Below are 26,897 nucleotides of genomic sequence, written 5' to 3'. Positions count from 1 at the left end.
TGTGGTACAGAAAGGCAAGGTAGGTCAGGCCTGGACCCCACATTTATTTACCCCTCTATTTCCAAGGAACCTTGGCCCTGCACTCCCCATGCCTCAGCTCCAACACTGCCCTCTGTGGGTGTGTTAGCTTCACGCATGGCATTGTCTTCCAGGAGGTGGCTGAGCTGGGCCAGTTGTTTGCGTATGAGACTGGAAGTACGGTGCACTCGGCGTACACGTCGCAGTAGTCCCTGCAGCAGCCTCTGGCTGCGCTCCTGTCGCTCACTCCAGGACTCCCGCAGCTTGAGGTAGCAGTTATAATGAGCAAGCTCTGTCATGCCCAAGGTGGCCCCACAGCCCAAAGGGCAGTGCTGCTGGCCACCCTGCTGGCAGTGCTGCCTATGCTCAGCAAGGGTACCACGCGACACCTGGGCAGAGCAGCCTTCGTTGGGGCAGGCTATTGGCTCAAATGGGCATGAGTCTTGATGCCCCTTGCGGTGGGCCAGGGGGCATGTCACCAAGCAGCCAGCTTCAGCATTCTTGCACTGGAGGTGAAAGAGAGCTGTGTGTGAGCCAAACCAGGTAGGGTATTTTGCCAGCTGGGCCTCCCACAGAATCTCATTTACTGAACCAACAATCAGTAACTGGAAGCTGCCTGAGCTTTAACTCCAGAGAGAACAATTGGGAAATGCCTGAGAGGCAGGGAGATCTTAGATGTTACACAGGAAGGCATAAGCCTAAATCTTGAAGAACAGTAAAGTTTTTATTGTTCATTTTTGAGATGGAAGCTGGCTATGTAGTTCAGACTGACCTCAAACTTGTGGTGATCCATCTGCTTTTACTTCCTGAATGCTGGGATTACAGGTGTGTCTGTCACCATATCTAGCTGCTTTGTGTTTTAAAACCTTTAAGTTTCCAGCCAGGTGTAGTGGTGTACAGCAGCACAGAGGAGGCTGAGGTAGGAGACTGCCAAGAGTTTGAGGCCAGCCAAGACTACATAGTGGAATCAAGGCTAGCTACACAGTGAAGCCCTTTCTCTCTTTTTGTGTGTGTGGTACTGGGGATCAAACTCATGACGTAGCACTTGCCAGACAAGTCCACTTATGACTCTGAGCTAGGGCTGGGAATTTAGCCCAATGGCATAAGCGCCTGCCTTGCAAGCGCATGGTTGTGAGTTCAATCCCCAGTACCAAAAAAAAAAAACCAAAACAAAACAAAACCTAGTGAGGCCCTTTCTCAAAAACAAAACAAAAAGATCTTAGTTTTATCATCTGTAAAGTTATGGGTCTGAAGAGTAATGGCCAGCACACCAGGCATTTCATCTTTTTAGTCTTCTATAAAAATAAATAAATAGCAAAAGCCTCTTATAGAGCTCAGTGGCACAGTGCCTGCCTGGCAAGTGCAAGGTCATGAGTTTGATTCCCAGTATCACCCCTACAAAATGTCCTCTATAGTCCCATTTATGGCAGAATACCAGCATCTCAGAAAGGTTAAGTAACTTGTTCTAAATTATAGGGTAAATGATAATGTCATTCAAACTTAGCCAGGTCTACTGACCCCTGGGCTGCACTGTTTTTTTTTTTTTTAAAGACAAGAGTCTCACTTTGTAGTCCAGGCTTGCCTTGAACTTGCATCATTCTGCTTCAGCCTGAGCACTTCTATTACAGGCATGCACCATGTCTGGCTTGCCCTGGGTTCTTTTTGAAGATGGGTTCTCCTTTCCCCTTTCTTGGTTCTACTGCACCCCCACAAAGGTGGTAAGAGGGATGTGCTGAGCTACCTTGACTTTTAGATGGCCAATGGTTTTCTGGAGTTTATTCACATAGACCATCTTTCTTCTTTTCACCTCCTTCCTGCAGCATGGACAGGTGTTTTGTCTGGAATGAGGCAGGAATGGACTGAGTGGAAGGGGACAGTTAGAAGAGACATGGCTGCTGGGTCAACTCCACCTTCACTGGCTGATCCAGGTGGTCCCTTCTCCAGCTGAAGGCATGAGGGGGTATTATAGCTTTTAGTTCCAGGGCTAAAGCCAGGGTGTATAGACACCATAGGAACTTTATAGTGTCCCAGGTTTTGGAGATGAGTCTTAACAGTCACTGGGACTCAGTTTGGCACACTTCCCATTCTGGGCCACATCAATGGCTTCCCCAACCCTCCCAGCCCCCTGGGTACCCTGTGGCACCTGGCTAGCCACTGAAGGATGCATTTTTTGCAGAAGATGTGGCTGCATGGCAACCTCACTGGCCTCTTGAGAACCGCATGGCAGATGGAGCATAGGAACTTGCAGTCAGGAGGGCTGGCAAAAAGGTTGAGATCATACCCACCACTCTGCAAAGATCACAATAACATTAGGCCTCACTGGGACCAGGTTCAGAGCTCCCCACTCCATGTGTCCAGGGACAGATCTTGGCAACCTTTGGGTGGGAAGAGTCCCATGTAGGGGTTAGCAGTACTTGAAGGGGCCAGTTGTGGAAATCAACTCCCAAGTATTACAATCCTACCAAGTGTAATTGTGGGTTAGAGAAGGGGAGACCCAGCTAAAGGCACCCCACAAGTCCTCCTTGCATACAGGGATTGTAATCCACTGTCCATCCTTTCTCAGAGTTGTGACTTCCATCCCTGGACTGCTGAGCATCTGTCCAGATTTGGGCATAAAGTGGGTGCTAGGCTTACCATGATCTGTGTCTGGATGGCAGCTCCACTGACACCCAGGCCTCAGGAGCCTCCCATTTCATAGCAGGTGCAGACTGACATCACAGTGGCATTGTCCACTGTGACAGCTTAAGCCAATCATAATCATGGCCCAGGATTCATTAGGACCCTGTACCACAAGCCCTTGCTGCCTTCTCTGAATATGAGCAGGAGGGCAGGTTTATGAACCTTTCTCCTTGACTTGGTTGCAGCTGATGGCTGATATCCCAGCAGCACTGAGCAAAGAACCAAGGTTAGCAAAATCACAGGAACTACTGCCCCCCATAGTCCTGCCCAGGAAACCAGATCTTCAAGAGTTTAAGGGTTCTCTTCACTAACATTCACGACTCGGGAGAAAGCTTCATGAAGGAGGGCTACATCCTGGTGCAACCTGTACGTAGCCTCTTTTCTCCACCAAGGCAGGCTGACTGCTTGGGCAGACCTGTGCATTGTATGTCCCTGTGGTCAGCACCGTTGTATGTCAGCACCGTTGGAATGAAAATTCTTTGAACCAATTCTTTCAGGGGTTATAAGGACAGGCACCCATTGAAAACTATACTTTCCCATCATTGTGGTTTGATGGCCCAGATTCCATCATTTTAGCCCTGAGTACTTCGCCTATCAGCGTACAGGTTATTTTTGAAGCATGGATAGACCTGGTTTTCAGACTAGCTGACACGTGGATGGATGTCACCTGCCAGTCTCCCAGTCATTACCTTTCTGGTGTCAAAGGTGGTGATGACTTGATGTGGGTGAGAACACCTCACTAGAGCTTGTCCAAGCCATAATGGGTCGAATGGATCTTTCACATGGACAAGTAGTAGGAAAAACTCCAAGACCAGTCACATACGGGAAATTGAGGCAGTTTTATTTGAAGTATGGGGCCAATGGAGCTTTCCTGCCCACGCGGTCCTAGTGTCGTCAGCCAAGGGGCAACCTGGAAACCTCTGGAAAGAAAGGCAAGGTTCAGGGGTCTGAGGCCGTGCGTGCAGCCTCTGGGGATGTCGGGGCCTGGGTTTCACCCACCCACACCGGCAGTGGGCGGTGAGCTGAGGACCCTGGACGTTCTGGGCGCCGAATCTCACCCGCGACTACGGCCAAAGCCGGGGGTGATTTTCAACAAACGCCGGACTCCAAGCCATCCGTATGTAAGCGCGGCGGTTCATCTGGTTGAACTTACCAGGAAAAGATGAAACCACGAGGCGCCAAGAAGTCGAAAGAACCAAATTGCCCGAGCGCTCCAAATTATAGCAGCTCTTTATCTGCGCAGGCGCAAACCTAGGCAGCCAGAAGCGTACGTAGAGCTAATCATAGCCGCCTATGGGCGCTCGGGGCGGGGCAACCGAGATCTCGCGGCGTTTTGTGGCATATAAAAGTTCCTTGTCTAAGCGGCTCGTTCTTCTTCCTCGAGGAAACACGTGAGTTATTTCTGTGTTATGGCCGCTCAGGACCTATGCAGTGGGGATCCCCGGACATCGGGCCACGCTTGGGCCTGGGGGACTGGGTAAGGGCCGCTAGGGTGTCTGGGGCTGCTGTAGAGATCCGAGCCCCATTGATTGTTACTGTGCCTTTTTACAGCAAATGGCGGATGACGCCGGTGCAGCGGGAGGGCCTGGAGGCCCTGGGGGCCCAGGTATGGGAGGCCGCGGCGGCTTCCGCGGAGGCTTCGGAAGTGGCCTTCGAGGCCGCGGACGCGGGCGCGGCAGGGGCCGAGGCCGAGGCCGCGGAGCTCGCGGCGGGAAGGCCGAGGACAAGGAGGTAGGTATGCCACTGTGCGGGTCTGATCCTGGGGTCGAGCGCCTCAGAAGCGCCTGTTGACTGACGTCTTTATTCACAGTGGATTCCTGTCACCAAGCTGGGCCGGCTGGTCAAGGACATGAAGATCAAGTCCCTGGAAGAAATTTATCTCTTCTCCTTACCTATCAAGGTACTGCTGTGACCGGCTAGGTTCTGTCCAGAAGCGTCATTTAGACGGGGGTTGGAGGGTTGAGATCTACTGTAATCAGCATCAGGAGGACTTTTTGGAAAGGTGTCAGTCGTAAGAGTGTGATTCGGCTGGGATTAAGGAGATTTAACTTGGAAAAAGTTGTCATATCTTGTGCTAGGAAGCCTGGCCTCACCACTGCGGTTCCTGGGTGAGTGTTTTAACTTAAAAGTTTTTAGTATTTTTGCCAAAAAAAACCCTCATTTGTTGCAGGAGTCTGAGATTATTGACTTTTTCCTGGGCACATCCCTCAAGGATGAAGTCCTGAAGATCATGCCTGTGCAGAAGCAAACTCGTGCTGGCCAGCGGACCCGGTTCAAGGTATCAGGACCATTTTGTGTTTTGTCAAGGCTGTTTGTACCAAAACGGGGTGGGTAACTCTCTCTACTCTGCACGGTTACACTACTTATAGTGTGACTTTCGTACCGGGGAGAGAGAGAAAAGAGCTCTTCAGGACCTTGGACTGGCCTCATAATGGCCTTTCTTTCCTTGAGGGGCACAACAGGCCTTGGATGGTGAAGGGTATCTATCCTGTGGAGAACCACAGCTACCTTACAGTCTCTTCACAGGCATTTGTCGCCATTGGGGACTACAACGGTCACGTTGGTCTGGGTGTAAAGTGTTCTAAGGAAGTAGCTACTGCCATTCGTGGGGCCATCATCCTGGCCAAGCTCTCTATTGTTCCTGTGCGGAGAGGCTACTGGGGGAACAAGATTGGCAAGCCCCACACAGTCCCTTGCAAGGTAGGCTGGGTGGTGGTGGTGAGCGATGAGTGTGCAGTGGAGACATGCTTTGATTCTTTTTTTTTTGTCCTTTTTTTTTTATTGGTACCGGGGATTGAACTCACGACTGCCTGCTTGCAAGGCAGGCGCTTATGCCGCTGAGCTAAATCCCCAGCCCCATGCTTTGATTCTTAACCCTGATTCCTGTCTTTCTCAGGTGACAGGCCGCTGTGGCTCTGTGTTAGTGCGTTTGATCCCTGCCCCCAGAGGCACTGGCATTGTCTCAGCCCCTGTGCCCAAGAAGCTGCTGATGATGGCTGGTATTGATGACTGCTACACCTCTGCCAGGGGCTGTACTGCTACTTTGGGCAACTTCGGTAGGTGGCCTCACGGTGTTGACAGTGACCTCTCTCAGCTCCGCTGGATCACACAAATGCAGTGTGTGTGGTGGCGTATTTCAAGGGAGAGAGAGGAAGGCCCTCCTAATGCACGACAGACCTGCCCCAAGTGGCCTCTCTGTTCCTAGGAGTGCAACATAGCTTCTGGTCTGGGGGTGGGCAGTGTGTCAAATCAGGCCAACTATCCTCATTCTCTAATGTTACTGTTTCTCTCAGCTAAGGCCACCTTTGATGCCATCTCAAAGACCTACAGCTACCTGACCCCTGATCTCTGGAAAGAGACTGTGTTCACAAAGTCTCCTTATCAGGTATTGCTGTTGACCTGACAGTGGCTTGCCTTGTCACAAGGTTGGGGATTTTTTTGTCATACAAGCCTAGAGGTTGTGTGTTAACATGAAATTTTTCTCTCTTAGGAGTTCACCGACCATCTTGTGAAAACCCACACTAGAGTCTCTGTCCAGAGAACTCAAGCTCCAGCAGTAGCTACAACATAAGGGTTTTTACACAAGAGAAATAAAAATGAATGAAGTCTGTCAATGGTTCTCTTTTTTTTTTTGGCTTGTCATATACTTACTGATAGCTTAATGGGGAAGGATTAATTGGATTGGGGCCCAGAGGGGACACCAGAAACACAGATAGGGTGTACCACTTTATTTTCAGCAACATAACAAGGGTCAGTAAAGGGGTGCCCTCAAGGTAGGCTTCAGGCAGTACCAGCTTCCTTGGCAGCTTTTCTTTCTGCCAGCATCCTCTGTTTCTGCTTTGCTAGGCATTTTCTGGCAGAATAATAGGCTCCCAGGTCATTATCTAGGAGACATGGAGGGGGCAGTTGGCAATCAAAACTCAGAACCAGGGTGTTTGCTACATGCCGAAGAAAAGCTAGTAGGTAAAGTCACAGTAACCATAGTTGTGAGATTGCAAAGGCTGGTTGCAAGTCTGGGTAAGGGACTAGGGTTGTCAGGAAGGGGGCTCACTCACAGCGGTCCTGGTAGGCCTTGGACACTTGGGCTAACTGTTGAAGCTCCTTGGCGCAATTCTGCTGGTAGTTCTCTCCTTCTCTCTGCTGACAGGCCTTAAGCCTCTCTTGGATGATACTGAGAATTTGTTGGTCAACTAGGCTGGAAGAAAAAGGCTGTGCCTAAGGGATAGAATAAAAGACGGACCTCTGGGGCCCTACAGTCTGCCTCACCTCAAGAAAGTACATTGGATGAGGCCATCCTGTGGCATTCCTAGGAAAGGCCCATTCTTAGCATTCCTTGCTGTTTACTTACTAGTCGCGTCTCCATTGCATTTCAGCTTCAAACATGCACGGGACATCATTCTCCTGGCATTCTGTAATGTCTGGTACACGGCGGTACTCCCGGTGATAGTAATAGTATCTGTTCTTGGCATGCTGCTGCTCTATAAAATCTAAAGAAGAAATCCCAGGTTCAGTTGTGTGATCGATTTGGACGGACCACAACTAGGATGGGGACTTGTCTCTCAATGTTCTGAGCTTTTACACAGTTGGACTCAACAGATGTGGGCCAGTGTGCCCCTGTGAAAGAGGTACAAATGACGCCCATTATCCTGAGAGTTTCGGCTGCAGAATCCCATGTCATTTGCACAACAACCTGATAGTCTTGGTCCTCATTCATAGCTTGGACCACAACTCAAGAAGCAGCTGGAGAATTACAAAGCAGGATTCAGAACTCAGTTCTGCAAGCCACATCCCCAGCACAGGGATCCCATTGTGTACACCAAAGAGGCCTGACAGGAAGCAATTAGCAGAAATCCCACTCTAAAACCTTTGACTAAACTCACGTATTCAAATACCCCAAGATAACCCTAAGAAAGAAAACTAGCTCCATATTCTCCTGACCTGCCTGGCATGCTGCTGCAGGTCAGGCCCATAGTCCCAGCTCTGGGAAGATGAAATAGCATGACTTGAGCCCAGAAATTCTGGGTCAGCTTGGGTAACAAACCTCTGCTCAAAAAAAGCAAAAACAATGGCCAGCGATATACCTCAGTGTCCTGCTTGGCAAGTGCTAGGTCCTGAGTAACAAACAAACAAATAAATAAATAAATAAAGCAAAAATATGCCAGATGTGGTGCACTCAGGAGGCAGAGGCAGGAAGATCATGGCAAGATCAAGACCAGTTTGCACTATATATTGAAATCCTGTCCAAACAACAAAAAATACCATCACCGACCAGTAAGCCCTACATCCTATTTGTTGTTGAACAAATGAATTGCTTTACTGAACAGATTAAGTGCTTGGCACTTGTGACAGGTGGCATAGTGTGGTCTTGCTGCTGCCCACGAGGTTGGCAAACAGGATCACAAAGAGGTGAAGGGAGCAGTACCTGGACCAGAGATAAAAAATTGGAGCGATCACACTACATGGCGAAGACACGTATTCTGAGGGGGCTGATGTCCACCCCAAGAACATGCAGGTGGCCAGCGAGAACGTTCAAAACAGGCTTCTTTGCAAACTGAACGAAGTGTGCTGGGGGGTAGGGAGATGGTCTAGTCTAGCAAGCTCAGGGGGTCAGATGCGTAAGAAAGCAGAGAATGCAGGCCAAGGGTTTCTCCTCGGCCCGGCAGAGGGCAGGAAAAGCCACTGGAAGGGTGCAGTGGGGAAGTCAAACAAGTCAACGGACCTTCAGGATTTCCTGGTGGGAGGCGGCGGGGGGAGCAAGGCCCAAGGTAAGGTCAAAAGAGACAACGCAGCTCGGGTTTTTGGATGGCGGCCGCGAGGCGCCTGAACGCCGGGACAGTGGGGTACTAAGGAACGCTGGGCGGGTGGAATCTTAGGCCTGTACCTCTAATGAGGGTCACAGGCCGATCCACGAGGAGGTCGAAGGCCTTGGTCAAGTACGTGATGGGGTTAGGGAGCGACGTCTGCGGCGAGGACGCTGGCGTGCGGCGTGGGGGTTCAGGGTACACATCCTTGTCGTAAGGGTCCGGCATGGCAGCGGTGTAAGGAGGACGCACTACCGGTCTCCGCTGGCCCGCGTCTAGCCTGCTGAGACTATTCGCCCTACAGAGGACGCCCGGCCGCTGCGCCTGCGCAGTGGGCCAGACACTGCGCCTGCGCAATGGGTGTTTGGCTTCGGGGAGGCTGCAGGGCACCAGGGGTCTTGTGGCTTTCTGCAGGCGCCCCCATGTGGAACCTGGCGGCGTTGCTCCCGCGTCCAGTGAGCAGCAGGAATAAAGAAGACTGTGAGTTCGGAGTGGTGGGACAGTTCTTTTTTTCTTTCTTTCTTTCTTTTTTTTTTGTGATGTTGGGAATCGAACTCACGACCTCGCGTTTGCCAATCAGGCACTTATGCCGCTGAGTCCACTTTTATAACCCCAGCACTCAGAAGCTAAGGCAAGAGCATCTGAGACTTGGGGACCAGCCTGGGCTACTTTAGTGAGTTTTAAGTCCAGCCTGAACTACATAATGAGACCCTGTTTTTTAAAAATAAAATAAACAGTTAGGTGCCTGCTTGTAATTCCAGCTTTTGAGAGCCTGTAGCAGGAGGATCACCAAGAGTTTGAGGCCATCCTGGGCTACATGGAAAAAACCATAAATGAAAAAACAATTTATCCAGGAGCCGCTGTATGTCAGGTCCTGTGCCAAGGGGAGTAGGAAGCGAGATAAACATGGCCCAGCTCTTACAGAAAAAAGCCTAGTAGAGCACATAGACTGGCCAAGCCACCTCTAGGACACCGCAGAGTCGAGAAATACATCAGATCTGCAAATTTTGAATTGTCAGAAACAAGAATTTTAACATTTTGGTAGCATAAAATCTTAGCATCTAGGGATAGAAAATCCACAAATTCTAGGATATGTTAGGGCTACAGATTATGTGATTCTGGAAAGCTACTATGGTCCCAGAAATTTTAACTTTTTCATTCAAAATTTATCTTTAAGTTTTAAATTCATAAAGTAAATGTTCATGAGCCATAGGCCATTAACTGTAATAATTTTATGTTGTTTTTTGAGACAGAGTTTCACTATAATGTTCAGGCTGGCCTTGAAGTCACTTTGTAGCCCAGCTGGTCTCAAATTTAGCAATCCTCCTGCCTCAGCCTCTCAAGTGCTGGGATTATAGGTGTGGGCCACCACATTTGGCATCATAGACTGTCTTGATATTTTTGTTTTTTGACAGTACTAAATATTGAATCCAGGGCCGGGAATATAGCTCTGTGGGCAGCACCTGCCTGGCAAGCACAAGGTCCTGAGGCAAGTTCAATTCTCAGCAGCCTCCCCACCAGAAAAACTGAACCTAGAGCCTTTCTACTGAACTTCATCCTGGGCCATTTATTTATTGTCTTTTTGAGACAAGGTCTCACTATGCATTTTAGGCTAGCCTTGAACTCACTTTGTAGGCCAGGTTGGCCTTGAACTCACAGCAATTCTCCTGTCTCAGCCTCTCACTGAGATTACAGGGATGTGCCATCACACCCAGCCTATTTATTGTTATTATTATTTATTTATTTTTGCTTTTTGAGACAGGGTTGCACTATGTAGTTCAGTTTAGCTTTGAACTCTCTATGTAGTCCAGGCTGGCCTTAAATTCACAGCAATTCTGTCTCAGTCTTCTGAGTGCTGGGATTACAGCATATACCACCACATTGGCTTATTTAGTTATTGACAGCCTCACTAAGTCACTGAATTGCCAAGGCTGGGTTTGAACTTGTTATCTTTCTGCCTCAGCTTCCCAGAGTGCTGAGATTACAAAGGTGCCCAGCTAGGCATCATGATGGGATATATGGTCACCATCCTTGCCCCACATCCCTAACCACCTCTTTTACCCCGTATGTCCAGCTTAGTCTCACAGCTCTCAGGATGCTAGAAGTTTTCAGCAAATGGGACTCACTCAGATTCTCCTCTTGGCTACTGTCTTACAAAAGCCCCTAACTGGGGTACCTCACCACTATCAGGCTGAGTTGCTCCTGGGAGGGTTATGCCCCTCCCTGGGCTGCGCTGGCACTGTAGATTATGCTGGCCACATGAGATGACTGAGTTCCTCTGCCAGGGTCTAAATCTGGGACCTGGCTGCTGTGTGTCCTGGCTCTGCCACTCGACCTCTGTTGCCTGGTGGGAAGGCCCCTTCCTGACCTGCAGTGATCGGCTGGCTGTCATGGTCAGTGGGCTGGGGGTAGATCTGGAACAAACCGGCATTCCTGGGGCGTGGGTCGGTGGGTATCACTCAGCTATCCTCCAGGTAGAGACAGTCCTGACTGTAAGGGTTGGGAAGTTGGAAGAGACAGCAAGGGGCTACAGCTGAGCTTCTAGGCCTAAAAAGAACAAAAGATGGACAGATGACAGCAGCCATTCTGCTCAGTGCCTCTCAGTCCTTTGGGTCTCACCATGCTGAGCCCATGGAGGCAGGAAGCCACTGATGTGGAGGCCCCAATTCTAAATCTGTACCTATTTTGACCCCCCACCTTCCTATAGACAGACTGGGCAGCCCTGGGGGCCACCTGGCCCTCTGCTTAGGGTCTCCAGTGTATTTTCCTTGTCTGGGTTCTGGGACCTGCCTGATGCTATTACCAGGAGACCCCAGTTCTGACCTCCCTTCTTCCTGTGCCCCAGTCCCATCGGAAGTTCTCTGCCCCGCGACATGGACACCTGGGCTTCCTGCCCCACAAGAGGAGCCGCCGGCACCGGGGCAAGGTGAAAACATGGCCAAGGGACGACCCTAGTCAGCCTGTGCATCTCACAGCCTTCCTGGGCTACAAGGCGGGGATGACCCACACCTTGAGGGAGGTGCATCGCCCAGGGCTCAGTGAGTCACTGTGGGACACATGGTGGGTGGTAGAGGGACTTCCAGGTGCTAGGAGCCAGAACTGCTCTCTGATCCAGGATGGGGCATGGTCTTGGAAAGGTCCCTGCCCAAGGGACTCAGGACAGTGACAGATCAAAATGGCAACAACCCAGGTGGGTTTTGTCACTGTCTTCATTTTACAGATGAAGTGGCACACAGTAGCTAAGAAACTAGTCAGTCAGTAGAGGAACTGGAATTCAAAGGTGGATACCAGCCCTCACCCACCAGACAGGATACTTGTATCTTTTGGCCATTTGGGGGATATATATATATATATTCATATTCTTTTGTGTTTCAACGACAGGGTCTTGCTATAGAGTTCAGGCTGGCCTTGAATTCATTGTATAGCCTAGGCTGAAGTCTTCCTGCCTTGGCTGCTTGAGTTCTAGGATTATAGACAAGCACTTCCACACCCAGCTGCTTTTGTTTTATTTTCATAGTTTTTTTTTTTTTTTTTTTTTTTTTTTACTTTTTATGGGTACCAGGGATTGAACTCACAACCACCTGCTTGCAAGGCAGGTGCTTATGCCACTGAGCTAAATCCCCAGCCCCATTTTGTTTTATTTTCAAATAATTATAGATTCATAAGTAGTTGTAAGAAATAACCAGACACTGGCATGGATAGTCCACTCCCTTTGCTCATTTGTGTGTTCATTGTGTGTGAGTTGTATGCACTTTGTCACCTATGTCAGTCTGTTCACTGCTACCTCAGTCTAAATCCATAACACTCTCTCCCTGCAGAGTCCCTAGGTTACCTTGTATCCCATGCTCTGCCAGCCCCTCCTGGCCATACTCAACTGTTCTCTCTCTCTCTCTCCCTTGCTTCTTTTTTTAAAAATGTGGTTAAGTATGCATAACATAAAATGCCTTTGCCATGCACAGTGGCACGTATGCTTGTAATTGCAGCTACTCAGGAGACTGAGTCAGATGGATGGCAATTTTTGTCTTTTTCTTTTTTTTGTCGGTACCCGGGATCGAACTCACGAATGCCTGCTTGCAAGGCAGGTGCTTATGCTGCTGAGCTAAATCCCCAGCCCCAAGGATGGCAATTTTGAGGTCAGACTGGGCATCATAGTGAGACTTTTTCTTAAAATTTAAAGTCAGGTATGGTGCCTAAAATCCCATTACTCTAGGAGGTTAAGGCGGTGAGTTCAAACTTAGCTTGGGCACTTTAGTGACTTAGTGGTATCCTGTCTGAAATAAAATTTTAAAGAGCTGGGGAACAGGGATGGTAGCACATGTCTGTAATCCCTGCACTGAGTTCAAAACTTACCTGAATTATACAGTGAGACCCTGTCTCAAAAAAAAAAAAAAAAATCTTATCCCCAGCACCAAAAAATAAATACATTAAAATAAAAATTTTAATAGCTGGACATGGTGGTACATGCCTGTAATCCCAGTACTTGGGAGGCTGAGGCAGGAGGATCATTGTGAGTTCAAGACCAACCTGGGCTACAAAGTGAACTCAAGGCCAGTCTGAATTGCATAGTGAAACCCTTCTCAAAAAGACCAATAAAATAAATTTTTTTTGTCCCAGGTGCATGAATCAAAATAAAATTTTATTTTAAACAGGCTGAAATTTTAAAAAAAGTTTGGGATAAACAGGGCATGGTGGTGCATGTCTATAATCCCAGCATTTAGGGAGGCTGAGGCAAGAAGATTGTAAATTTATGTATTTATATATTTATTTTTGTCTTTTTGAGGTAGGGTCTCAATATGCAGTTCAGGCTGGTATTGAACTCACTTTGAGCCCAGGCTGGTTTTGAATTCGCAATGATTCTCCTGCCTCAGCCTCCCAAGTGTTGAGATTACAGGCATGCACCACCACAGCTGGCTGGTGGATTGTAAACTTAAAGCCAACATGGGCAATTTGGGCAGGCATGTAGCTCAGCAGCACAGCACCTACCTGACAAACATGAGGTTGTGTGTAGGACTCCCAGTACAAAAAAAAAAAAAAAGAACTGGGAATGTAGCTCAGTATGAAGGCCCTGAATTTAATCCCCAGTATCACATTTAAAAAGGGTAAAGATTGGAATGTAGTTCAGTTGTACATCATTTGTCTAGTATGTGCATAAGGCCTGGGGTTGAATCTCTAGAGTTACAAAAACAAAACATTTCCTTAATCCTTTTAAGTAGTCAATGATATTAAGAATTGATTCATATATTTCTCCCCAGTTTTTTATTTATCTTGTAGTACTGGGGATTGAACCCAGGACCTTCTCACTTACTTAGCTACTTCATTTATTGCTAACCTCATTTTTATTTTGAGACAGCGTTTTACCAAATAACTAAGTTGCCCAGACTGGGCTTGAACTTGCCTCAGCCTCACAGAATACTGCAATTATAGATGTGTGCCACTGCACTTGGCTCCTTAAAATATTTTAAAAACTTGAATTTTGCTTCATGGTAGCCTAATCAATAATACCCATACAACCATTTTTTTCCTGAGGTTTTGCTAGATATTACAAAAATACATTTATATAAAATATGTATTTATAATTATTAAAAGGAGGCTCAGCCAGGTGTGGTGGCACAGAGAGAAAGAAGAGCGAGAGGAAGAAAAAGTAAAGGTGCCCAATTCAACCCCATCTTGCACAGGAGCTGCTCTGATTGCTGGTCTCACACCTTCCTGGCCCACCCTCTGTGGCCAGCTCTTTCCCATGGACCTCAGGAAGCTCCCTCTATATCCCTGACTCTGGCTCTCATTTAGAAATTTCCAAGCGAGAAGAGGTGGAGGCAGTGACGATTGTGGAGACACCACCCCTAGTGGTGGTGGGCGTGGTGGGCTATGTGACCACCCCTCGAGGCCTGAGGAGTTTCAAGACCATCTTTGCAGAACACCTTAGTGATGAGTGCCGCCGTCGCTTCTACAAGGACTGGTGAGGGGCATGCCCCAGCTCTGTGCTGGAACCAGAGGGCTGGTAGGTAGAACTGGGGTCAACATTGTATGGTAGGTAGGAAAGTGTGTGTGTGTGCTTGTGCTTGTGCAGGTGAGTGCTTTCCCTTCAGTAAGAGATGAATGTATATTAAAGGGTGGAGGAGGAAATTAGGATAGAGGAAGGAAAAAGTAAATGTTATTATCCCCTAGGCTAATTTGATGGAATTTCAGAGTTGTTTGTGCTGCTTAGTAGCCAAGGTGAAAAGAGAAACAGCCAATTGAGAAGCTCTTGTATATAGAAAGGAAGATGCCCTCAGGTCTTAAATCTTCTTTGGCACTTAATTCTGATAAGGAGGGCCCACCTGTTTGGTGAACCTCACAGGCACTTCTCCACACACATACCTCATGGAGACAGAGGCACAGCCCAGCCCTGACCCCTGTGAGAGGTGATGAGCTGGGCTCCAGAGTTAGAGCAGCTTGTGTGACCAAGGTAAGCTGGTCAATCTCTCAGGTTCCTGTGATGTGAAATGAAGCTAGGAGTGGCCCAGTGTTGTGGGGACTGCATTACTGAAGTGTATCCAGTGCTCAGCTTAGAGCAAGTGACCAGCAAATGCCAGGTGTCCTGCTTTTTCTGTTTCTATCATGAATTTGCCCCTCATCTGGAGGTTTTAACCCCCAGAACCTAGTTTCTTCATCCAGAATGCAGACATCATTTCTACCTTGCAGAACTCTGATGAGGGTATAAATACTATCCCTCAAGTCTGAGGCCTGGTGTCTACTCACTGTGCCTTTTGCCGGCTTCAGTGTAGCAACATGGTAGTGGGGTGGTCTCTAGGTGTGGACCCCAAGGAGACAGGGAGGGTGCCCACTTGATAGGGAGGGGAGACACAGGGGCCTAGAGAAGAGGAATCTGTGTTCAAAAATGATATTGGATCCAGCCAGGGCCTCAGGGAAGAGCCCTTCTTAGTAGACTGTAGGCAGGGTGGGGGCAGGATGGCCTGGGGATCTGCCCTGGCTGGGCCCCTGAGTATCTCCTGTGCATGGCTCAGGCACAAGAGCAAGAAGAAAGCCTTCACCAAAGCCTGCAAGAGGTGGCGGGACACCGATGGCAAAAAGCAGCTCCAAAAGGACTTTGCTGCTATGAAGAAGTATTGCAAAGTCATTCGGGTCATTGTCCACACACAGGTCAGCCCTGCCCCCTGTCTCAGTCTGTCTGCCCTAGATTTCCTCTCCCTCTAGCTTCCAGGAGCCCTGACAAATGTCAGCCTAAAAATACCACAAGTCTTGGGCATAAGACTAATGACTGGCTAACTGCCTTGCTGGCCACCACAGCCCCAGAGACAGGATGTTGCCAGTGCCTGCCAAGGGGCTGCAGGACATTGGCATCTTGTAGTAGTCACCCAAAGCTCTAAAATGGCCATCAGGGCTTGGGGCTCCTGCCAGTCCAGTATGCAGGGTTGTTACCTCCCTGGCCCAGGAGTGTATGTGATTTGGTACCTAAGGTCTGGCTTCATGTGGGTGACATGTAATCAGTACCCTCCTCCTTCAGCAACACTCCTTGGCATTTGTCTTCAGAGGAGGCTGATCTCTCTCTGTTGCCTCCCAGCTCTCTATATCTCTCAACCAAGTTACTCTCACACTTGCAGTTCACGGACAATGAGTCATGATTAACGTTCATCTCCCTCTGCTGTCTTGACCTTGATCCATGGGTACAGTGCCACTCCTACCATGTTCACTGTGGGGGCCCAGTACCTAACCAAGCCTAGTATGCAGTAGGCACTTCATAAGTATTTTTTGGACACTATGCTGTGATCTAACTGTCCTGCTTCCACCTGTACATCTGCACATTCTGTGCCTCATGTAGCATCAGTCAGAGACCTACTGGCTGATCATATCACACCTGGTCCTCCCCATAACCTGCCTGGCCTTGCCACCCTCTTTGCTCACCACCATTTGACCACATTGGTCTACTTCTTCTTCTTCTTCTTTTTCTTTTTCTTTTTTTTTTTTTTATTAAGACAGAGTCTCACTAAATTGCCCAGATTGGGCTCAAACTTTTTTATTTTATTTTATTTTATTTTTTTTTTGAGATGGGGTCTTGCTGGACAATTCAGGCTGGCCTTGAGCTCACGTTGTAGCCCAAACTGGTCTTGAACTTGCAATGATCCTCCCACCTCAGCCTCCCCAGTGCTGGGATTATAGGTGTGAGCTACCACGTCTGGCTCGGGCTCGAACTCGAACTTTTGATCTTCCTGCCTCAGCTTCTCAAATTCTAGGATCACAAGCATGTGACACCACACCCAGTGTGGCCTTTTTTCTGTCCCACCAACTCTTCAAGATCTTCCCAGCCAGTCTTTGTACATGCTGTTCCTTCTGCTCAAAGCTTTTTTCAGATCTTTACTTCGTGTCTTCTTTGTTACTGGTGTCACCTACTCAGGCGCTTCCCTGACTGCTCTCTGAAGTACACCTTCAATAGTCTCTCAGAGCACTTAGCCCTCTCCCAGAGTTAACTTGGCTTCTGTCTGTCCCCTAGTCTGAGGAAAGGGACCATGTCTACTCATTCCATCCTATACCCACAGTGCCTAGCATAGCACACAGTATGGAGCTGGGGCACAGGAACATCTGTGAATAAATAAATGCATAAAAGACTTCAAGTCACCAGCTGGCCATGTTATGTCTGCATGTGACCTTCTGGGACTGACCATGGTACCATGTCCTGCAGATGAAGCTGCTGCCCTTCCGGCAGAAGAAGGCCCATATTATGGAGATCCAACTAAATGGTGGCACAGTAGCTGAGAAGGTGGCCTGGGCTCAAGCCCGGCTGGAGAAGCAGGTGCCAGTACATAGTGTTTTCAGCCAGAGTGAGGTCATTGATGTCATCGCTGTCACCAAGGGCCGGGGCGTCAAAGGTAGGGCTTGATGGGGATGTCAGCTCTGTCGAAAGCTGCTGGAGGCAGTGGGAGCCAGACTGCTCAGACACCAGCCCTTCCCACTGCAGGGGTTACCAGCCGTTGGCATACCAAGAAGCTGCCACGGAAAACCCACAAGGGGCTGCGCAAGGTAGCCTGCATCGGCGCTTGGCACCCTGCCCGTGTGGGCTGCTCCATTGCCCGGGCTGGGCAGAAAGGTTACCACCACCGCACTGAGCTCAACAAGAAGGTGTGTCCATGGTGCTGGGGTGGGGGAACACAGTGGGTAGTATGCATGATACAGACACTTTCCAGGGTTCATGAAATGCCAGCAGCACTTGGGTTTGAGCATGTATACTGATGGGTACAGACATGTCTTTGGGCCCCAGAGCCCACTCTGACAACCTAGTGTGCCTTCTTTTCCTGGCAGATCTACCGCATTGGCCGGGGGCTCCATATGGAAGATGGAAAGTTGGTCAAGAATAATGCGTCCACCAGCTATGATGTGACGGACAAGTCTATTACGCCATTGGTGAGAGTGAATGGCTAGGCTGGCTGAGGGTGCCTGGAAAGTATGGGGTGGTAGGGTTCAGTTCCAGATGACTGGTATTTGCTCCAGGAACTCAAGATGTGTGCCCCACAGACAAACTGGGGCACAAGACCCTACTAGGTAGGCAGTGATGGGCTTGGTGCAGCAGTAATCAGCCACCTGGTGGCCTCAACCTCTGCCATCTCCTATATCCTCTAAGCTCCTCTGAGGAGCTCACATTCCAGCTACTGTCAGGAGAGTGAGGGATGCCCCAACTCCTACCATGGTCTGGGAGCCAAACCCCAGCCCAGTGAAGCCTGCAGCAAGTGATGCCAAACTTCTGAGCTTTAGTTTTCCCCCATAAAAATACTGATGTTGCCAGGTATAATGGCTCAGGCCTATAATCTCAGAGCTCAAGAGACCGAGGCAGGAAGATCACTGCAAGTTTGAGGCCAGTCTAGGATGCATAGTTAAGTTCCAAACCAGCCTGAACTATATAGTGAGGCCCTGTCTGAAACAAAGAAAAACAGATGTTGAGTGAGATAGATGGATTTAGCACATGGACTGAGATGCTGCCCTGATTAGTGGATCTCTCTCCTGGGGGCTGAGCACAGGGCCCCTTCCAGTCAGACCCCTAGGTGGAAAATTTTCCTAGGGCTCCTATTTGGTGCCCTCCCTCTGTCTTGCCCAGCTCAGCAGCCCTTTATCTGGTATGCCCTCTGGTTTGTCTCCCTCACAGGGTGGCTTCCCCCACTATGGGGAAGTTAACAATGACTATATCATGCTGAAGGGTTGCATCGCAGGTACCAAGAAGCGGGTCATTACGCTGAGGAAGGTCAGTGCAGCACACTGAGTCAGGAGGTGGGTCCCCTATGGGCTGCCCCATTGGGCCTGTCTTATCCTGCAGCCTGCTCCAGTGTGGAGTGGGTTGTGGGAACAAAAAGGAAGGAGTCCAGCAGGAGGTGGGTGGGGGAGAGTTGTAACCAGAGGTGGTGATAAGAGGGCCAAGGGCCCACCTACCTTAATAATGCTTGTCCCTCGGATGGATCCCCAGTCCCTCCTGGTGCACCACAGCCGCCGAGCCCTGGAGAACATTGAGCTCAAGTTCATTGACACCACCTCCAAGTTTGGCCATGGCCGCTTCCAAACAGCCCAAGAGAAAAGGGCCTTCATGGTAAGCCAGCCCTTCTCTGGGGTTCAAACTCCACCTCTGGCATGCTTCAGCATGGGGAAGTTAGACCCAGAGCTGGCTGGGCCATCCCCACACACACAGGAGGTGCTTTTAGGGGTCCAGTAGGACAGGTCTGGGTGGCTTGGCGCTGGCTAGGGGTGGTGGCCCCAGATAGACTTGTAACTAACACTTCTGTCCTCCTCAGGGCCCCCAGAAGAAACATCTGGAGAAGGAGAAGCCAGAGGCCTCAGGAGATTTATAGGGACTGTGGGAGGAGGACCTGTAGCGTGCACCTGTTCAATAAATGTTGGAGGCAATTCAGCGTCTCAGTGGGTTGGGGTCGCGTTTACCGTTGACGTGGAGTCGAAGCGTGAGGGCACTATTTAAGGTGGCCCAAACAGCCACTGCCACCTTGCGGTGCCTAAGAAGCTGGGATCTGGATCAAGCTTCTGGCAGCCGGGGCGGGACTTCTGTCGATGGGCGGGGCTTAGTGAAAAGACGGGATTCAACAGGTTCTCGCAAGGGGGCGGGACCTACTGGAGGCGGACGCCGGAATCTGCTACCCGAGCAGAGATTGGTCCTAGGGAGGCAGCGGGGCCTCTGGGAAGTGGGCAGAGGGCACTACTGGCGCCTCCGAGTGATTGGTTCTTTTCCGGGGCGCGGTGTGGTCAGGCGTACGGCGTGATTGGTCCTTGGGAAGGAGCTATTGGCGTTTGTACTGGCTTCGGAATTAGGGGCTTTGAGTCTGTCGAGCCGGCGCCATGTCGTTCTGCAGCTTCTTTGGGGGCGAGGTTTTCCAAAACCACTTTGAATCAGGTCCATCCTACGACCTCTTTCTTGTATTACCGAGGGTGTCACTACGTTTCGGAGCGGGTGGAGCTCAGGACCCTGGAATGGGACGATTGTGGCCATCCGGAGGAGTAAATGTGGGGCAAGGTGGTCATGGAAGAAGTGGTAGTCTGGAGGGCCGGGGCGAGTGGGGAGACTCTCGGGACGGGGCATGGGAGGAGTCGCCGATTCGAAAAAGGACAGGCCTTGAGCATCATCGTGACTATTCCTGGGGTAACTGGGTCAGGGTCCGGACTTTGGGAGGGCACAGTAGCAATCTGGTCCAGGAGCAGTGCCAGGTGTTACCCCAGCTGATCTGGTTTCTAGGATCTGCGGGGTGAGCGAGCAAACACTGAATATCCTATTCAGATGGAAATATGCCTGCCTGGATGCCTCCCCACCTGCCCTGGGCCTTCTGGTTGGGTAACCAGGAATGCCACTGGGTCCCTAGCAAGTGAAATTTTGACCTGTACAACTTGCTGATGTGTGTGGTGGTTTGGAACTTGGCCACCTTTCAGCCCTGACTTCAAGGCTGTGTGAGGCCTTGCTGAGTTGTGGCTGGGCTCTCCAAATAATTTGGGCTAATCTGATAAAAATAGATCCCTATAGAAAAGACTAGGTCATTGATTTCCCTGGGGCAAGATCTGTTGGGAGTAGGCTGTGAAACTAGGCATCAGTGACACTAGCTGTGATGCAGCACTACAAAGGCAAGAACCCACCCCCGAGGCCCTTTAATTGTGGGACCCTAGTTCTCCTGAGGCTGTCTGCCTGAGGTGGAACTCCACTATTGAGGTAGCTTCGTGCTGTTTTTTTTTTTTTTTTTTTTTTTGAGGAGGGTGGAACAGGGTCTTCTTATGTATTTCAGGCTGGCCTTGAACTCGCAGAGATCCTCCTGCCTACAGTGCTGGGATCACAGGTGTGTACCACCACACCTAGTTTATGCTTCATTTTTGAATTCCTGGCAAAGACTGAGCAGTTCACACATTTCAAGAAGGCTGTCCTGGTTGAGGTTGAGAGGTGACTCAGTACCTTTGGAGGTTCTTGTTTTTAAGTTTTTCAGATAGTTCTGCAAATAAGGTTTGTGACCTTCCCCTCCCTTTCTACTCCAAAGTGATCTTTTGGGGATAGGTTGGAAGCTGACATCCTAGTCCTTGTCTCCTTGGTTCCTTGTTAGTCCAGAGGCTCCATCTCTGGGACTATTTTCTTCCTGCCTAAAGAGGCCAGTGCAAGAGTGTTTTAGATTAGGGCTTTTCTGGATAGCAGGGTTGGTCACCTGAAGAGAGAGGAGGGGCCAGGTGTTTAACACTGACCATGTCAAGGCTCTGTGTGTGTTCCTATGTAAGGAGTGGGTCCTGTGGCCTCAGCAGATTGACTGGGTTCTTCCCTGGTCACACCTTTTTTCTTTTCTTTTCTTTTTTTTCTGTTTCTCTCCTTCCTTCCTTCCTTCTTTCTTTTGACAGAGTATTGCCATGTAGTTCAAGCTAGCTTTGAACTCATTTTTTTTTTTTTTTGAGGTTAAAAGCAGAATATATTTATTGAGAGAAAGAACGCTTCCATCTGAGAGACAAAGAAGGGGTCCGAGTGGGTTGCCTAGCCTTGAACTCATTGCGTAGCCCATGCTGACCTGGAACTCATGGTGATCCACCTGCCTCAGTTTCCCATGTGCTAGGATTTTTTTTTTTTTTTTTTTTTTTTTTTGTCTTTTTCATTTTTATCGGTACTGGGGATTGAACTCACAACCGCCTGCTTGCAAGGCAGGTGCTTATGCCGCTGAGCTAAATCCCCAGCCCCCCATGTGCTAGGATTATAGGCAGGAGCCTAGGTTTTAATTTTTTGTTTATTTTTGTCCTGGCCACATACTTTCTCCCTTGGTACCTACAACATCTAGCCTCACTTGCTCATCTGTAAAGTGAAAATGCTAATGATTCCTCATCAAAGGCCATTGAGTCCGTGAGATGTGTGTGAACGGTGACCCTGGCCCTTGGCACATCCCCTGAGTATGAGCTTGGAGTTGTGTCTCCACAGGACAATCTGTGACCTATGATTAGCAAGTGCATGGCAAGGATATGTAGGCCATCTTCAGAATGGGGACAGTGCTGCCCTCGTCTAGGTCAAGGGATTGAGGAGCTCACCCCACATAGTATGGAGCTGATGTCTCTGCTTTTGTCCTTCCCTGCTTCAGGTATCTATGTGTGTGCCAAGTGTGGCTATGAGCTGTTCTCTAGCCGCTCGAAGTATGCACACTCATCTCCATGGCCAGCATTCACAGATACCATCCATGCTGATAGTGTGGCCAAATGTCCTGAGCACAACCGACCTGGAGCCTTGAAGGTGGGTGACAGTGGCTGGGGCCAGGCTCTTCAGGGAATGCCAGGCAGCCAGTCATCCCTTCCTTTCTCTGTTCCCCCTCTGCTGTCAGGGTTTTGAGGCTTCTAGCCTTAGCTGTAGGAGCTGCCACCCTAGTCTTGGGGACAGCCTGGCATCCTGATGGAACATAGGCAGCAGGACAGTATCCCTTCCGGGCTCTAGGTCAGTGATCAACCTCATACAGAAGAAGGCCATCACCTTGGCTGTTTTGTGGGACCAGGTACTCATGTGGTTATCTTATGATGATCTTTTGATCTCTCTAGGTGTCTTGTGGCAAGTGTGGCAATGGGTTGGGCCATGAGTTCCTGAATGATGGCCCTAAGCGGGGGCAATCTCGATTCTGAATATTTAGCAGCTCGCTGAAGTTTATCCCTAAAGGTGAGTTTGACTTTTGTTGCTAGTGGACAGCTTAGTGTACACTGAGTTGGTCTGGGGTAGAGAAGAGGATCCTGTTATGCTCATCTACATACCATTGCAAAGTACTGGGGCACCCAGATCATGCTGCCCAGGGCCTGCCCAGCCAGGGTCATTTGAAACAGTGGCTGCTAGGTGGGGACAAGGGAGCAAATGTCTTGCTTCCTTTTCCTGGTTGATCCTGTATGCCCCAGAGAGAGGGATTTGAGGGAGGGTATGGCAAAGAGTTTTCTCTGGTGATTTTTTTACCCTGAAACTGGAATTAGTGGCAGGAGTGGGCAGAGCCTGAGGACCTGGACCATGAGACTATGTATCCCACTGGCTGCAACCTTGGGCTTGCTTCTCAGTCTCCGAGTCTACTTTCTGATCTGCACAGTGCCCATGGTAACAGTCTTCTTCACGGGGCTGTTGAGGACAGTTGCATATATTGCAGGACCCCTGGACTTGCCTCATAATAACACCTCAGTAAACCTGCACTGTTATTGACAACATTCTTAGCAGTTTTTTGTGTTTTGCAGTCCTGAGGATTAAATCCATGGCCTTTGCTGTGAGCTACATCCCTGGCCCTTTTTGAATTTTTAATTTTGAGACAGGGTCTTGCTAAGTCACTGAGTTGCCCAGCCTGGGGTCAAACTTGCAATCTTCCTGCTTTCCAGGGTGCTCTGGTTATTTGTGTGCACTACCATGCCCAGCTTCTTAGCAGTTGGCATTGGGGCGGTGTTTGCTATTTCTGTGTACTCTTATCACCTAGCCTCCTCTGCCCACTGCTCTCCTGCTCACATACAGCCTCATGCCTCGTCAAGTCTGCTTGTGAACATGGGGAGACATAGGCACCACCCTGGCTCCTCTTTACACTTTGTAGTGTGAATCCCAGCTCATTTTTGGCTAGTCCCAGGATTTTGGCCAGTCCCTTCAATCTCAGTTTTACACTCTGTAAAATGGGGCTGTCAGTGACACATGCCACTGACTGCTGTGAGGTTGAATGAGTGGGTTAGTCTGCAATGAAGTTTTTGTCCTTTTGTCATTGGGCAGAGAAAGGGCTTCAAGTCCTATAAATCTCAGGGAACGTACAGGAGCTGGGCCTCTGGACTTGCTGACTCACTTGGTATCCAAAATATGATTTTTTAAAAAAAATATTTAATTGTATTATTATTATTATTATTATTTGTCTTTTTTGAGACAGGGTCTCACTCAGGCTGGCCTTGAGCTCACTTTGTAGCCCAGGGTGGTCTTGAACTCACAATGATCCTCTCACCTCAGCCTTCTAAGTGCTGGGATTACAGGCATGAGCCACCATGCCCAGCATATTATTATTTTTTAAAAATCCATTTTATTCGAGGAAAAAAGGACAAAGAAGAAGAAAAAAATACAACAAAATTTTAAAACATGTCAATCTAGGCCGAAACATGATTTAATGGTCCTTTGCTTTATTTCTTCTCCCTCCTTTCTTTCAGATAAAGAAACTTCTGCCTCCCAGGGGCACTAGATGAGCAGCCCACACCCACTCCAAACAGATATGCTCTCTGACTACATCTGGCCATCACATTTTGACACTGGAACCCTGGACACTCAGCCAGCTTCTGAACAGGGTCTCCTTGGCAAAGCACTTGTTTGTGATATCCCATAGCCTTTTTTTTTTTTTTTTTTTGCGGTACTGGGGATCAGAACTCATGACCTCACACTTTCCAGGCAGATGCTCATGCCTGAGCTAACTTCCCGGCCCTCCCATAGCTTTTTGCCAGGTTAGGCCTTGGGTGGGATGCACACTGCCGGCTGTCTTAGCCTCTGGTTCACAGTCTCCAGAAGGTGGGCTCTGAGCCCAGCTTACCTTGAATGATGTTATGCTTCTACCTTCTCTTTTTTTTCAGTTTGTTGCCCCTTCCCTGGCTATCTGAACCTCCCCTTGTGGGACCCAAAGCTTATGTCCATCTTCTCCAAGCTGTGTGTGTTGTGACACAGAACTTTAGAGGACTGCCATGACCAGCTGCTTCAGCCCTGGTCAATGCATGATCTACTCTGGCTAAATCCTTCTAGGCCAGTCAGGGTGGTGATGATCTGTGACCTGCTGGGGAGCAGGCCAATGAGCCACACCCTAAACCATCATCCTGTAGCAATCTGCAGAGGAAGAAGATGATGTTTCACAATCTGCAGATGTAGCTTGCTTCACTCAGGCTGGGAAAGCTGCTGTTGTGCCATTATGAAATGAACTCAGTAGGGGTTATAGGGCCACTGCCTCTAGTTCACACTTGCAGAGATATATCTCCCCAAGATTTGGCCACTGTGCCTTGTGTCAGTGTCCAGAAGCTCCTGTCATCCTCCCCTGCTTTGTGGAAATCAATAAACAGGCAAAATCTGCAACCCTTTTCTCCTTCAGTGATAAGGATTGAACCCAGGCATGTGCACAAGCCAGACAAACACTCTGTCACTGAGCTATATGTATCCCCAGAACAGCCCACTACCTTTATTAACATCAGGGATATGGGCATGAATATTAGGCCTTTGTGCAGTTTTTAAAATTTGCTTTGCAAATATTTTGCTGCCCAGTTCTGAGACTACCTTGGTGAAGCAGACTCCAGGTTATCCTGGACATTCCCAGATTTGTATCCACCCTTGCCAGAGAGCCAGACAGAAGGGAAGGAGTTCCTGGGTTAGAAAGAGTCCTAATAGTTGGTTGGCTACAACAGATTGATAAGCAACCTACACAAAATGCAACTGAAATGTCAGATTTGCCATGGTTTAATGTAGAGTGGGAGTTAGAGGCCTATAAAGTTAGTATAGATGTGTCATCCGTGACCAGTTTGGTAGCAAGGCCTGGTAGTACATCCCTGTAATCCCAGAACTCAGGGATACAGAAGCAGGAAGTTTCCAAATTTGAGCCCAGCCTGGGCAGATAAGCAACTTAGTGAGGCCCGGTGCTGTCTTAAAAAACAACAAAACCTGCTTGGAAGGGCCCAGAAGACAGACCTGAAAACACATCTTGAGGCACGTGAGAAATGTTTATGATGGGATCCCCAGCATCCTTGAAGGGCTCCACGGTTGTTCTACTTTAGTGGGACCCACAGCCATGACTGGGAAGAACTGAATGCAGTAGGAGTCACTGGAACCTGGATAATGATGGGGGAAAGTTTTACCTGTATTCCAGTTGTTCCATACTGATTTACACATCCATGTTAAGGAGCCACGGAGGGTGTGGAAGTGGGATGTTTAGAAAGGGAAGTTCAGTGGGGGCTGGCAAGCAGTGTCCTTAGAGAATATGGGAGGCCAGATGAGGCCAGGAGCCTCTCACATAGGGCACCAGGAAATGGATGGCTGTGGGCAAGGTCCACCTGCCAGGCAGCTGGAAGAAAAAACAGCATTTTGGCTTTAACATCTCATGTGAAATCAAACTACTCATACACCATTTCTTCCTCCTGCTGAGTTGCACCACAACTTCCAGCCTAGCCTGGAGTCAGTTGCTCTTGGAGAAACAAAAGGCCCTTTGACAGCTCAGCGCCCCTCTCTCCCTGCTTGTACTCTAGTCTTTGCGGTGTGGAGCATCTGGGGACATCCTTGGAGGTCAGGATTGGGTATTTTAAACACCTCAGTTGTTTAGAATACTCAGGGCCAGGTTGATGGGTGATCGGGGGCTGGGGGCAGAACAGCGAAAGAAGAGCTGTCTATTAGGGACCAGGCCAGCTCAGAGGCGTACCAGTAAATGCAGAATGTGAGCTGACGATGGGTGGAATTTTCGGTCCTTTCCGATTTTTCTTTCCCTGGGTACAAGTGGGAGAGAGCCCTGATCTTGCTGGGTTGTAGCAGGGGACTCAGGTCCCAGAGTGGACAGGTGGGAGAGAATGTCTTGAAGGTTCAGGGAAGATGTGTTCTCCACCCCCAAACGTAAGAAGGCCCGCCTCAGGAGACCAGAGCAGAGTGACCAGCAGGGGGTGTGGTAGCTTCGCTTGACAGAGTTCGGGATAGGCTGCAGTTCCACAAGATACCAACAGGGGCACTGTGGCTATGGTTCTGACAAGGCCGGTGGCTGTGCCCAGCTCCACCCTGGGAATTCTGAGTGTTCAAAGCATCTGCCAATATGCCAGTTCTGAGGCCTGCTGGCATTTGTGAGTGCAGGCCTGCTAGGGGCTTCATGAAGTGACTTATGCAAAGGTGAGCAGTCGAAGCCCTGATGCTGCTTCTTGAGTCAGCTGAGTGGAACAGACTTGAGGGCGAGAGAAAAAGATAGTAGAAAC

The 26,897-nt window shown here is 49.2% G+C and overlaps 5 protein-coding genes, 1 long non-coding RNA gene and 3 other non-coding genes across 11 annotated transcripts; 5 read left to right on the top strand and 4 right to left on the bottom strand.

The window, feature by feature from the left end:
• Positions 1-15: 15 nt before the first annotated feature.
• On the bottom strand, positions 16-3,512 carry Rnf151 (ring finger protein 151; the record flags this gene model as incomplete). The annotated part of the gene is made up of 4 exons (XM_013141566.2): positions 16-524; positions 1,760-1,856; positions 2,162-2,307; positions 3,387-3,512. Coding segments are annotated over 4 exons (846 nt in total), but the record flags the coding sequence as incomplete, so codon positions are not given.
• A 157-nt stretch (positions 3,513-3,669) lies between these two features.
• LOC111754046 (small nucleolar RNA ACA64) lies at positions 3,670-3,795 on the bottom strand. Its single transcript, XR_002788778.1, has one exon. It is a non-coding gene; the product is annotated as a small nucleolar RNA ACA64 (small nucleolar RNA).
• A 453-nt stretch (positions 3,796-4,248) lies between these two features.
• Positions 4,249-6,311, top strand: Rps2 (ribosomal protein S2). The gene is made up of 7 exons (XM_013141941.1): positions 4,249-4,428; positions 4,508-4,597; positions 4,868-4,975; positions 5,224-5,397; positions 5,594-5,753; positions 5,991-6,082; positions 6,188-6,311. The coding sequence occupies exons 1-7, from the start codon at positions 4,252-4,254 to the stop codon at positions 6,266-6,268; spliced, it is 882 nt and encodes a 293-aa protein (XP_012997395.1). The 5' UTR covers positions 4,249-4,251; the 3' UTR covers positions 6,269-6,311.
• Positions 5,032-5,161, top strand: LOC111754081 (small nucleolar RNA SNORA64/SNORA10 family). Its single transcript, XR_002788807.1, has one exon. It is a non-coding gene; the product is annotated as a small nucleolar RNA SNORA64/SNORA10 family (small nucleolar RNA).
• On the top strand, positions 5,782-5,915 carry LOC111754082 (small nucleolar RNA SNORA64/SNORA10 family). The gene has a single exon (XR_002788808.1). It is a non-coding gene; the product is annotated as a small nucleolar RNA SNORA64/SNORA10 family (small nucleolar RNA).
• Positions 6,312-6,410: 99 nt separating the features above from the next.
• Ndufb10 (NADH:ubiquinone oxidoreductase subunit B10) lies at positions 6,411-8,829 on the bottom strand. The gene is made up of 4 exons (XM_003478108.5): positions 8,579-8,829; positions 7,046-7,184; positions 6,753-6,892; positions 6,411-6,581 (listed from the first exon to the last, which is right to left on the bottom strand). Exons 1-4 carry the CDS (start codon positions 8,724-8,726, stop codon positions 6,478-6,480), a joined length of 531 nt encoding a protein of 176 aa, XP_003478156.1. The 5' UTR covers positions 8,727-8,829; the 3' UTR covers positions 6,411-6,477.
• Positions 8,830-10,738: 1,909 nt separating this feature from the next.
• On the top strand, positions 10,739-19,379 carry Rpl3l (ribosomal protein L3 like). Of its 2 annotated transcripts, XM_003478106.5 has the most exons (10): positions 10,739-10,891; positions 11,344-11,536; positions 14,286-14,454; positions 15,503-15,638; positions 17,176-17,362; positions 17,452-17,612; positions 17,793-17,894; positions 18,631-18,726; positions 18,946-19,065; positions 19,268-19,379. In XM_003478106.5, exons 1-10 carry the CDS (start codon positions 10,763-10,765, stop codon positions 19,322-19,324), a joined length of 1,350 nt encoding a protein of 449 aa, XP_003478154.3. In that variant the 5' UTR covers positions 10,739-10,762; the 3' UTR covers positions 19,325-19,379. The 2 variants fall into 2 exon arrangements, with proteins under 2 accessions (XP_003478154.3, XP_012997394.1); XM_013141940.3 differs by lacking the exon at positions 18,631-18,726.
• On the bottom strand, positions 16,497-19,024 carry LOC134470706 (uncharacterized). Its single transcript, XR_010039788.1, has 2 exons — positions 18,912-19,024; positions 16,497-18,402 (listed from the first exon to the last, which is right to left on the bottom strand). It is a non-coding gene; the product is annotated as an uncharacterized LOC134470706 (long non-coding RNA).
• Positions 19,380-19,683: 304 nt separating the features above from the next.
• Positions 19,684-25,029, top strand: Msrb1 (methionine sulfoxide reductase B1). Of its 2 annotated transcripts, none has more exons than XM_003478467.5 (4): positions 19,684-19,878; positions 22,073-22,221; positions 22,521-22,635; positions 24,126-25,029. In XM_003478467.5, exons 1-4 carry the CDS (start codon positions 19,824-19,826, stop codon positions 24,155-24,157), a joined length of 351 nt encoding a protein of 116 aa, XP_003478515.2. In that variant the 5' UTR covers positions 19,684-19,823; the 3' UTR covers positions 24,158-25,029. The 2 variants fall into 2 exon arrangements, with proteins under 2 accessions (XP_003478515.2, XP_063082362.1); XM_063226292.1 differs by having other exon boundaries at positions 19,702-19,998.
• Positions 25,030-26,897: the final 1,868 nt, after the last annotated feature.

The sequence above is a fragment of the Cavia porcellus genome, unplaced genomic scaffold (assembly GCF_034190915.1).
Source record: "Cavia porcellus strain 051 isolate PalLab524CR breed Dunkin Hartley unplaced genomic scaffold, mCavPor4.1 scaffold_16, whole genome shotgun sequence".
NCBI classification, from domain to species: Eukaryota; Metazoa; Chordata; class Mammalia; order Rodentia; family Caviidae; genus Cavia; species Cavia porcellus.
Note: the sequence above shows the minus strand (reverse complement) of the source record. Positions and strands in the feature narration are given on the sequence as shown.